At 44.1% G+C, this 11,689-nt stretch overlaps 1 protein-coding gene across 8 annotated transcripts in view; it reads left to right on the top strand.

Moving 5' to 3' along the window:
- Positions 1-11,689, top strand: part of LOC107223611 (dual 3',5'-cyclic-AMP and -GMP phosphodiesterase 11) — a 92,440-nt gene that overhangs the window by 54,071 nt on the left and 26,680 nt on the right. Inside the window, exons 1-2 of one of the 8 annotated variants that reach the window (XM_015663349.2) lie at positions 6-1,888; positions 10,176-10,446. The exons of 6 other annotated variants lie outside the window; for them this stretch is intronic. In XM_015663349.2, the coding sequence (XP_015518835.1) occupies positions 10,386-10,446 (61 nt within the window). In that variant the 5' untranslated portion in view covers positions 6-1,888; positions 10,176-10,385. Of the gene's footprint in view, positions 1-5; positions 1,889-10,175; positions 10,447-11,689 lie in introns of those variants that run through there. One more of the 8 variants, XM_015663355.2, reaches the window with a different exon arrangement.

Raw genomic sequence — 11,689 nt, 5'->3', positions numbered from 1 at the left:
TGTTTAACTCGCGCAGCAGAAGCAGCTCCGGGCGTCCGAGTAAAACGCTCGACGCCTCCGCCTCCGTCTCGTTCCTTCTTCGCCGCGGCGTCTTATCGCTTTTAAACGGCGAGTATCCGACACGCGACGAGAGCCGGCGTGGAGATCGATTTACGTTTCGGAGTAAAATCGCCCCTCGTGTTTGCTTCAGAAACGGTGAAGCTGCCGTTGAGCGGCATCAGCATCGCTGCATCGGCGCCTGCGTCGAGTGAAACTTTCTGTTCGGTTTCAAACACACCGAACTAACCACCAACCGTCCTCTTCTGTGCAGTAACGGACTCTGCGGTTCAACGCGTCGCGTTGTTTGAGTGAAGAGGTGAATGAGTTACCCGGTTTCTTAGTACTGCGTACAGTTTTTACCCTGCAGGAATTACGTACCGATGTGCAGAAAATTGAACAAAAGTATACACGCATGCGAGAAACGTGTAAACAAGTGCGATCGAGACTTTCGTTATCAATGAACGTTATCTATCGGTTCTTAGTTTGCTTTTAATTTTTTGTTTATCTTGTCTTCTTCTTTCTTCTTCTCTCGCTGTTTTTGTACTCCGAGATGAACGACGCCAAGGAGAGTGCGATACTTGACGAGCTGAAAAGCGAGCGCCGAGTGTCCCGAAGATAATCTTTCGGAGGCTTTTCCCCGTTATCGTTGACTCCGTCATTCTTTCCATTACTCTGCCTCTCTTTATCTTTTACTTATCGCTAATCAACTTGGCGAAGACTTGGAGTAGACTCCTCGACGGTCGTGACAAACTCAAATAATCCGTCCGTAATTGCCGTTCAGTGTTACAGACTAGTAAATATTTGCTCTGAATGCGGGGAGCTGGAAGAAAACTGGAAGAGCATTATATTTCGAAACGCGTTTGAAACCGTACCGTTGCAAATCGGTGCCCCTGCAGGACGGGAGGAACTATAATACAATATACCTCTGCAAAGAACGTAAAATTTTTTTTAATTTATCAGCGGTTGTGTAAAATATAATTCTGCGTCGCAAAAAGTTTCAACAAATATTTGTCGAGTCGTAAAGAAGTGTAACGAACCTATAATATCTGCAGCTGTGATACATTTGTATAATAATATCTTGTATCACGCATCGCAAGGAAGACTGTCACAAGCCGCAGACTCGGAAGAAGCAGCAGCGCCTCCGTTTTTGAATTCGCATCACGTCCGATCCGCCTTGGCCTGGACCATTCTTACTCACGACAGTTTCCTCGACTTTTCCGTGTCTTTCAAAGTTCCGAAGACAGCCGACGATCCGTCATTCACGGTATCTCGCAACGGCGGCAGCAGCAACGTCGACTTTTATCAATGTCTCTGCCGAGAATCCATGCGGATGGCAAAATGTCAAGTGGTAAAGCGATAGCGGGATGACGCGTAGCGTTTTGCGCACATTTATCGCCGCCGTTTCGCAAGACCGAGGAAACGCCGCTCGTCGTGCAGTTGACGGAGGAAAAACTAATAGTTGTTTCGTTAGTGCTTACGCGATCGACGCTGCCGCAACACCGTCGAGGGATTAAAGTGGCTCTGCGGGGGTTGACGAGCTTTTACCGAGAAGAGAGCTTGAGTGTCAATATCGCTGAACTTTCGTTCGTGAATAATAAAGGAAGAGGTGAATAATAAAACGTCTCATTCGAAGAGAGACCGCAAGGATTAAAAGCATTCGCCGGTAGTTGTTGCATATTGCTCAACGTGGAGACCGAGAAATGAACCTTTTCACCGCAAGTGCAATATCGCAGATAATAATTGTTTTTAACGCGGGTGAAAGTGTGGTTATGAATTACTGTCTTTGGACGATAAACACCACGTCCGATTATGCAGTTAAAGAAAGCAATGCTTAAGATATTTGATCAATGTAAGTTTCATTTTTTCCGTTTTTTAGTTCTACCCTTTTTTTTTCTTTCTTTTTTTCGCATACACTTTCATTCTTGCCATATCTCCCTCTCGACTTTCGTTTTCTTCTTTATCTTTACCGTGTCTAATAATTTTCACCTCTCACAATCGGGTCGTCACCCAATCTATTCTTGTATTCTCCGACCGGATGCAGACCTCTTTTTCCTCTCGTTGACCGCTCCTCCCCCTCCACACCATCTTTACACCAACGCCCACGCTTCGCTATGTTACTCAAATTTTCGATAAATTTATGATTTTCGTACAGCACGTGACGCGTGTCTCGCCTTCCTCGATCACGGACTCGTTCCGATCGCTCTCACCTCTGTCCAACCTTGATGCGATTATCGCCAAAGTTCGAAGATTGGCATTCGGTGTAATTCATCGGTACCACAGTAATATTCACGCAAATCGTTCACCAGGCCCGTCTTTCCTCCAAACACCATAGAAACTGACCCGCGATATTGTCCAGGATTTTCGTGTAACTCCAGCCTCTACTCGCAACACAGGAAGATTGTTCGAATTCATCAAAATACGCACGCACTCATCGTTACGAAGTCAGTGATTCCACTACGCTTAGCACGGGTCCCATTAGCGTGCCACGGGGTCGTAATAGCGTAATAACGAGCCCTGATTACCATAAAATATCTGCCTTCGAAAGTACCTCCTCTCGTACCGTAAACTCGCTTCCAAGAGCTTCCTCTTTTTTTTTTCAAAACTATTTCCGCAAGATGCGTACTCGTTTATAGCTATTATGATCTAGGCCATCTTGCGCGTCCGATCAGGATACGAGCGATCAACTCAACGAGTTTCCAATTGACGATGTCACGTTGCAGTATCGCGGTGTGTCGTCGTTTTACCTTTTTTTTTAATTTATTTATTTTTTTTATTATTCAATTGCTTTGTCTCTCGGACCATCGTTTCGTTTCGTTCCCTCATTTTCCTATTTGACTGCAAATTTATTACAGCAACATGCCAACAGTTCATATTATAGCCATATCAAGCAAGGCACCGTGGCGATCACGTCCGACAGCAATGTAGCACCATTACGCAGTGCATACACACTTTGCATTGTCGCGCATATGACATGTAGAGTTGAACGTACCATCGTGCACTACCGACGATTAGTCTGCTTGGTCGACGGTCATTCTACGGGTCATTACTCACATGTCTCCGTTTGTCTTTCTTCCTCTTATATTTTGATTTTTTTTGTAAAATCTTTAGAGTCGAGTATACAACTCGTCTCCGATACCCTGACAATGAGTGACCGAGATGCGCGACAGTCACATACGTCAAACGATATATATACATATTGAATAGTTCAAGTTTTATATCCATATATACATATGTGGAGGTAGAGTTTGCCCGCGAAGAAGAGGGTTGGTCTCGCTGCAAGGCAAAAGGTTTCTTATATCGCGAGATCGTCGCGAACGATTAGGGGAAATCGATCCGCAGAGGTGCGGCCGCCGCCGTGGATATAATCTTTCGCCTCGCAATATATTATACAATACAATAGCGGAAATTGAAAGCAAATAAAAGATTAGAGATCGAAAACAACGCGGGCTGGAGAGGATCTTGATCGAGGTATGGAGGTATCTCGCATCGTCGAAGCACCGAGAGCAGACACTCTGCCAAGGTTTGTCGTTAGGCTCTTTTCTGCAACTGGAATAATAGGTAAACCAGCTCTTGTGGCTCTCGGTCTCTTTGAGTACGACAACGACGACGACGATGACGACCAGTGACGCAACCCGCATCAATGCGCTGTTACCTTGGCTAATGCAAATGTCTGTACACTGTCATTGGATGGCCGCCTGTGCAGTGTCTGACACATACACGTTATATGTGTGCGTGTGTGTCTCCTTTCGCGTGTATAATGTTATAGATATAATGCGTCTACGCGACACGACCACTATTCGTAATCGTAATCATAAACACGCGTGGCCCGTGTGTCGTGTCGATACGATAATGCTTATGCCATCCGTGTAACGTGCGAGGTACACCTGTAATCTCCTGCAATTTATTTACTCGCCCGATTCTCGTATATTATCGCTACTCAACGCACATTTTTCACTGCTAGGTTGAAATTTCTCTGTTTCGTACTCTGTGCTCGAAAATTCATAACTCTTGAGTCGAGGGTCGGACATTCGATCGAAGAAATTATAAATTTAACACATGGGGATGAAATTGTAAAGAAAATGAATTTTAATGACTGTAGTATTTTCTTTTAAACAATCAGAATCAATAGAGATGACTCGAAACATTGCCGAAGATGTATTTGCACGGCGTGGATTGGAAATCGAATGGAAATTGTTGACAAGTCTTGCGGTAAACGCTGAATGACTTCAATTCGTTAAAATCTTATCGATTTTCATCTTATCACGTGTTTTCATTGATTTTTAAATACTTCGAGCGTTCCAGATGATTTCCAGTGACTGTGATTCTATACATAGAATCCAAAAATGATTGAAAATCGTTGGAAATTAGGGTAGACACTGGAAATCACAAGAAATTTCCGAAATCAATGTCGACGAACCGGAGTCGAGTCAACTGTTTGATTTCCAAGCGAATGCTCAATCGTCCAGAGCGAATGTGACCTGCTTACTTATTGTCAGTTTCGAAGTCCAGGAAGTGAAGAAAACAACGGTCACGTGGTCACATGCCCGGTACCGACGCGACGCCAAAGTCCGACAGAGAACGCGTGCTGTCGAAAACGGCGCTGCGGCTTCGAGGAGCGGCAGACCGCGAAGGCGTCGTTGTGTTGCCGATCATAGAGAATGAAAAAGACGAGCGAGAGATCGCGTCGTCGGGAACAAGTGGCGCCTGGACCCCGGAGAAGAGGGGCGGACCCACCTCCTGTGGTAATTTGTTATTCCGCGAGGCGGGTGACAGCCTCGTTTTCTCCGAGGAGCCGAGGAGGTTACGCTCCAACCTTGCGGACTAGGAGGCAACTTTTACGTACGTACGTATAGCGTTGAATCGGGAAGCTCGACTTTCAATATTAATCTCGAACCTCTCTCGGCTAGCGCATAATCAGAGGGTTGGGGGGGCGCTAATGGCGATGCTCGTGGAAACCGAGCGTGGCAATAATTTAGGACGAACCAACTTCACCGGGAGGCGGATCCTGTTATTCTATGCAGTGCAAGAAGTTGCCGTCCCTCGTACAAGAACACTTGGTTACCTGCAAGCCGGCTCTGCGCTGCCTGTGCTAAAGGGTAACACGGACAAACGTCGCGCGTATGAAAAACGAACAGCTCTTTAGGGAAATCTATACCCACCTTCTTTGCCGTGCTTCGTTGTGACATTACGCAGGAGATATCGTAGAGTGAAAAATTCAGTCCAAGGCCTTCGGCCGACTGCTCGATATTTGTATTCTCTTTCAACCTGTATTTCGACTCTTACCAGACCTCGAATATATTTTTTCTTTATCTCATTTTTACCAGCAAATCGATTCTCCGTCATCTTCGCGTATGTCAGTGACGTCGCGTTATCGTCGGTGTCACTGCCAATGGCAATCTGCACACTCGTTATTTCACTCCGGGTGTTTTCTTTCGCCCTGTAAATTACGGTTACGAAATTTTACGCCAATTCGATTGATTGCGTATAGTCATGCAGAGTTAAAGAGACTCGACTAATCTTCGTCAATAAAAGTTACTTCTAGACGTTTCATATACCGACACTTATGTGCGCGTGAGGTTTGAGTGATTGGTTCTACGGCCCGTGACGAAGTCCAAGGTCGATAGGTTTTGCTCAACTTTCACTACAACTCACGTGCCGAAGTTCAAACGTAGGTTGGTGATATTTTTGCCAAAATCGTTCCGCATGCGACTCACTGAGACCGGGACAACTCTGAATGTGAGAACGATACAGTTTCCTTCGCAATCCGGAGCGCAATATCAATCGCCGTATACGGCAAGGGTATGCAAAAGGCGTGCTTATACAACTGTCTTACAGTTAGCTGAATTGGCTGTTGAGAGCAGTTTTTGTCCGATCGGCGATTAATCTCATCGGAAGCAGATTCCTACGACGATAATGCCGAGATGCAGGACCTACCGATCGATTCAGAGCCGCGATTACGCTACCAACAAGAGCAAGAGTATCGGGTCTAATTCCTCATTTGGAGATTTGATTCATCGCCGTGTCGTTATTACCCTCGTTTGTTGTTAATCAGGCGTGGTGCGCTCTCCGAATTACGTATTTACAAATTCCGGTCGCCAAATTTCGAGTGGTGAAAAACGTAGACGCGGGAAAAGAAGAACAACTCTTTTTGCGGATCGACCACGGCGCCAATTAATCCTTTTCAGACCTTTTTCTAGACACAAAAAATGACCATTCCAAAGAAAAAGAAAACACTAGGAAGAGTTCTTTATCTGAACGACTCGCTTCGTCATCATCCAGGCAGAATTTTATTCAAGCACCGATTTCTGGTCACGTAGATCAGGACGCGTGGCACCATCGGATACCCGGCCAATGAATTATTCCGATGAAATATCTGCACGGTCGAGGTCGTTCGCTGCTGCTGTTGCTGCTGGTGTAGTAAGAAAAAATCGAAAGATTGCGCCATTTGCTTAGGGGGGGAAAAACCCCAACAGACGAAAGACGAAGGTTATTGTTTAGTCGATTAATTTTTTTTTACAGGCAGTTGTACATACTTAACACCCTCTATTTTACCTTTTTTCCTTTTTTTTTTTTTTTTCCGTCCATCTCATGTTAAAAACTTCTGTTCGTATGTACTCGCTGTTTTTTTTTACAACGAAATTTCGCGACATTGAAACACGCCGACCATTGTTCGCTATCATGAAAATACATCACGTTGGGATTGGCGATGTTGCAACAGTAACGATGCGTGTGTCGATGAGAAATTGTTACACCGTAGTTTTATACGAGGCTGAGATTAGTGACGTTAACTTAGCGTAACATCAGGAATAAAATCATTACTGTACAATTTCTGAATAACTTTCCAAGGACTGGGCTTTTAAAAATATGAGTATGTTCTGTTTATCGTGTTTTATCAAATTTCAGACGACCCTATAAGTGCGAAGTAATGATTTCTCCTGAAAATCCAACGTTAATAACTTCATCTTGATAGTTTTAGCGATCGTCTGAAATTCAATATAAATCATAACAAAGCACGTTACATAATATTTTGAAAACGCAACAGCTTCAGAACTATTTTGCATGTTGAAAAATGTAGTGAATTTTTGCCCAACGTTTCGTTATACGTCACGTTGCTATACGCGTAATCAAAGATATCAGAGTACAGTCGCAGTGCTCCATGCCTTATTGCAATATAATTCTTATTCATATTAAAATTCCGAACTTCTCATAAGGTCGATATATATATGCTGCACGTACAGCAAATCCGTGCCCGAGCCGTCAGCTGTGCGATAGTAGGTATATTTTTTCGATAAAAACGTATAGGTATATACGCGTGTAAACCACACGCTCGTTCTTACGATACGGCACTCGAGCGTACGCGTAATGAGCTCGGGGTCCGATAGGCGATTAATCTGGTGACGATAATCGGGCGGAGTTTTTTATTTTTCTTATTTTTAACCAAACCGCCGGGCTCCCTCTTCCGGTTCATATCGGGTCGGGTAAAACAGCCAGGCTTGCGTCACCTCGCGCTAACTGCCGGTGCGATAAGGCTCGGAGGAAGTCGGTTCGGCATGGGCCGGTTGATTAGGGGGCGTTGAAAACGTCGGGCCCCTCGCCTTGGGTCGCTCGGATCGGCTGGCCGCAAGGTCCTTCGGCGCTAGCCGGTGTGGTAATAAATGCCGAGAGCAGGGAACATTGAACTTGACACGAAGGCGCGCAACGTTTGCCGAGAGCACGTGGAGAGGGGGGGGACGAGGAGTCGGCCAGCCGGTTTTCGCCAATTCAAGGGCCTCAAGGCCCGGCCGAACGTACGTCGCGATTACGATAAATCTTTGCCGCGCAAAACGACGCGCTCCGCGTCCGTTGCTGCGCTGTGGAAATCGACCTTTTTGCAAGCCGTTTCAAGGTCACTTCTGGTCGAGCCTCCGAGAGAGAGACGATGATTTGTTTTTTTTTTTTACTCCTCTTTTTATCGTCCGTTCACTTCGGATCGGCTTCGTTATACGGTCGTGTCGCGTTGTAAGGCCCCTCGATATGGGACCGCTTCTTGCCGGACAAGCTTGCACCGATTCCTCTCATTCTACCCGACGATCTCAACCGAAGACTCCGCGACCGGACGGTTTCGCCGAGGATTCCTGCAGCATATTTTATACTTACTTGTTATGTAATCCCCCTTACAGCTCCGCTAACGGCTTCGTAAAGCCAGTCCGACTAGTTGCGTGGACGGAAACGATTTGAGATCAACGTTTTCGGTAGAACGTATCCTCACTTTACCGACTATTTTTCATTTGGCAATTTTGAGACGGTTTACGGATAGATAATCGGACGCTGCAAGATCGCTGTACAACGACGATGTGATGTGAACACGTTTCAAACGAAACGGTTTATGCTTTTCGTTTCCCGCAAGGAAGACCTCCGATGTACATACATATTATATAGACGGTGCACATAGACATGAGAATGTTGCATTTTCCGCGAGCAACGTCTAGTCGTCGAGGATGAGGATCGAATCGAAGCAACGCGACTTGACGCAAGTGGATGTATACATATTTACGTAAGGATGCGTCGACTATGTCCTACGTGCAAGATGCTCGGTACAGCGTTTATTATACAAAGAAAGTACAAATGTGTGGTTTAAAAACACTACAGGACTCGTCTCTCCATTTTCACCGAGCAGCGGCCCATTCACTCAGCACATTTATAAATCTGAGATTTGAATACCTTATCGCGAATCAAAGGATTTTTACTTATTCCGAAACAGTAACGATGGTTCCAAATCTTTCACATTCGATCTACATCAGTTTTCGCCGATCTACGGTTCGCCAAATGATTTTCAACGACGCCTCAGCGTTCTACGCAATCGCGTTTTGCGCTTTCACCGTCAGCTTCTCGATGCCACTGCAACGATTTCCATCGTTCGAGCTATCGCTTGCAGGAGAAAAAAAATAAAATAAAATAAAATAAAAAAAAATCCCGCAGGATCAACGAAGCATTGTGAATTCGTTGGCGGATTGATAGACGAGTTTCGTGCCCGGCGGCAATCGGCGGCGAGTATCAGCTGACTGCGGCGACTCACGATCGGCTCTCTCGGCGGTCGTTCGCTGCGCCTTTGCTAGCTCACTCGCTCGCGTTTGTCCGCCTGCTACGAGTAGACAGATAGGTCAGCTTGGCGCCGCCAAGACGAGGCTCGCTTGCCACACGAAGGCCGTTCATGCTCAAATCTATATATTTACTTTAGATGCCTTGCAACGTGCGCTACGTACCGCAACCTCCTTTGTATCTAGGTATGTGCGATGGGTAGGTGCGTTACGTGTATATCTCGGCAGGTAGAAATGCATAAGGAGAAAGCGAGAGAGAGAGAGAGAGAGAGAGAGAGAGACTGAGAGAAAAGATGACTCGGGGTGGATTTTCTCCGTGTTCAAAACTTTTTTCATTCGTCTCCATCTTCGTGCGTATGGCGTGCGCGTATGTTTCATACCTCCCGATCCTCTCTCGCTAGATCACCGTTTCACCAGTTTCACGTATCCCCCGTTATTTCGTACGGTTCTTCACCGTTTATAGGTATATATACGCGATATCTGCGTATGCGTGTTATGTCTCCGTTTTCCCTCGCTCCCTTATTCTAATTTTGTTTTTTTCATTTTTATCTTGCGAGTTTACGATTTGATCTATTCGCTAGTCGCGGTAATTTATTCTTATCATTACTGCTGTTATAATTATTCATATTATTGGTATTATTGTAATTATTATTTCTCGGTAAGTTTTGCTGGCACAGATAAGAAAACGTTGTTATGTATTTTAATTACGCCAACGTACAATGTGTACATGCATGCAAATATTTGTATTTACTGTACTATATGGATACACGTATGACTTTATGGTAATATCAAATTGCCGCTGGATGAATTGTCAATTATGGTTGTCGTCATGTTGTTCACGCGTTACATGTACGTACATGTATCTACATAATGTACAGATAATTACAAAAACTAGCAATACACTACACTTTGTTCGCATAGCTGCAGAGGCATTGCTTTCTGGATTCGTTCTCATAGCGACGAAGTTGTGAGTGATTTCCTTTTTTTTTTTTTTTTTTTACTTCAATTTTCTTCATGTTGTAACAAAAGAAAAATTAATAATAGAATAAACGAATACAGGTGGATAAATAAACGAGAGAGGTGGCGATGTTTGTTTCGCGAGAGAAAAATATAACGAGTACGGGTCAAGATTGGTGGCGAAAAACACGAAACTCTGTTGCACCGACAGCTCGTCAAGGGTCGAAAGGTTGTTCCGTATTCGGTACAAAGAAGTACAAAGTGAACAGTGAAGTGAAGTGGGGTGAAGCAAGTAAGTGCAGGTGATTCGTGATGGGTATGGGGCAAACCCTGAACATGTGTAGAGACGTCAACGCCTGTTTCGAGCAAAAGAGTAAGCAAATGACTACTCGAATTTTTAAATTGGGTGTCGCGAAAAAAAGTGGGAAACTACGACGAATTATAGATTATCATTTTTTAAGGAGGAAAGGGAAATGGTATTACGTATCAACTAATTAGCTCGAACGGCGAATGTAATTTGAAGGACGCGATGCAGTCATGGGTGGAAAGTTTCCTCGTGCTGCACTGAACGACGTTGTCATTATTTCGGTTTTTTTTTTTTTTTTTTTTACCAATCGAAGAATAAGACTTCGATCAGAGTCATTTCGTAAATTTTTGGAAGGGTAACGGTTTATTCATCTTCTAAAGTACTGATTTTCGACTTCGGAACAATAATGTTATTATCCACGTGCGTCTCGTCGCGTAAGCGTGAGTTACGACTCCGTGTCGGATATTACACATCGACTTTGGAATTTCCCCCTTCTTATAACTACGGATTACCTTCTTATCGTCTTCGACGAAGCGTCACGTTCGACGCTCGCATATGATATACATATATTTGCGGAATAATTCACAGCTGTGATAAGGTCTCGTGATCGAAGTAATCGGAACGACGATCGTCGAACGATTGTTGGTTTTTTCGTCGAAATGTGAAACGTGAATGATAAATAAACAAGTATATTCAGCCATCGAATCGCAATCGCATGTCACGCGTTAATTCCAGTTTACCTGTGCATTGTGAAATACCTATAGACTTTTGTACTAATTATTATAATGTGAAATTTATGTAAAATTTTTTGCAAATCTTTGAGATAAATCAACGAACCTCCATTAAATTGTCGTTTTTTCCTACCATGCGTATACAGCTATCATGAAAATGTTTCATGGCTTTCGACAATGTTGAATCTTTACTCGATTATATATAGAAAAAATTCTAACAATAAGAAAATGAGGCGATTAAAGTTATTTTTTGTGCCCCTTTTTCCGGATGGAATCGCGACGGTTAATCGTATCACAAAGAGCATTGCAAAATGTCTGTAAAAGAAACTTCAATCGGCCACTAGAAACGAGCGGTAATTTTTTTCTTTTATATATATACATATACACATACACGTAAGGAATTTATCGCATTTTCGTCCCTGTAGGTAAAAACTTTTTATTCGTTCTATATCTTTGGCCTCAAACAAGAAAGATCGTTTGAAAAGTTGCACCTGCATCAGTCAAAGTCGCGGTTGCAGAAACGGCGCTGTGTAATACTACGATATAAAAACCGTACGTAACACCGTTCTGCATCCAAA

The sequence above is a fragment of the Neodiprion lecontei genome, chromosome 1 (assembly GCF_021901455.1).
Source record: "Neodiprion lecontei isolate iyNeoLeco1 chromosome 1, iyNeoLeco1.1, whole genome shotgun sequence".
Lineage (NCBI taxonomy): Eukaryota > Metazoa > Arthropoda > Insecta > Hymenoptera > Diprionidae > Neodiprion > Neodiprion lecontei.
The sequence above is the reverse complement of the archived record's forward strand: the minus strand, read 5'-3'. Positions and strand labels throughout refer to the sequence as shown.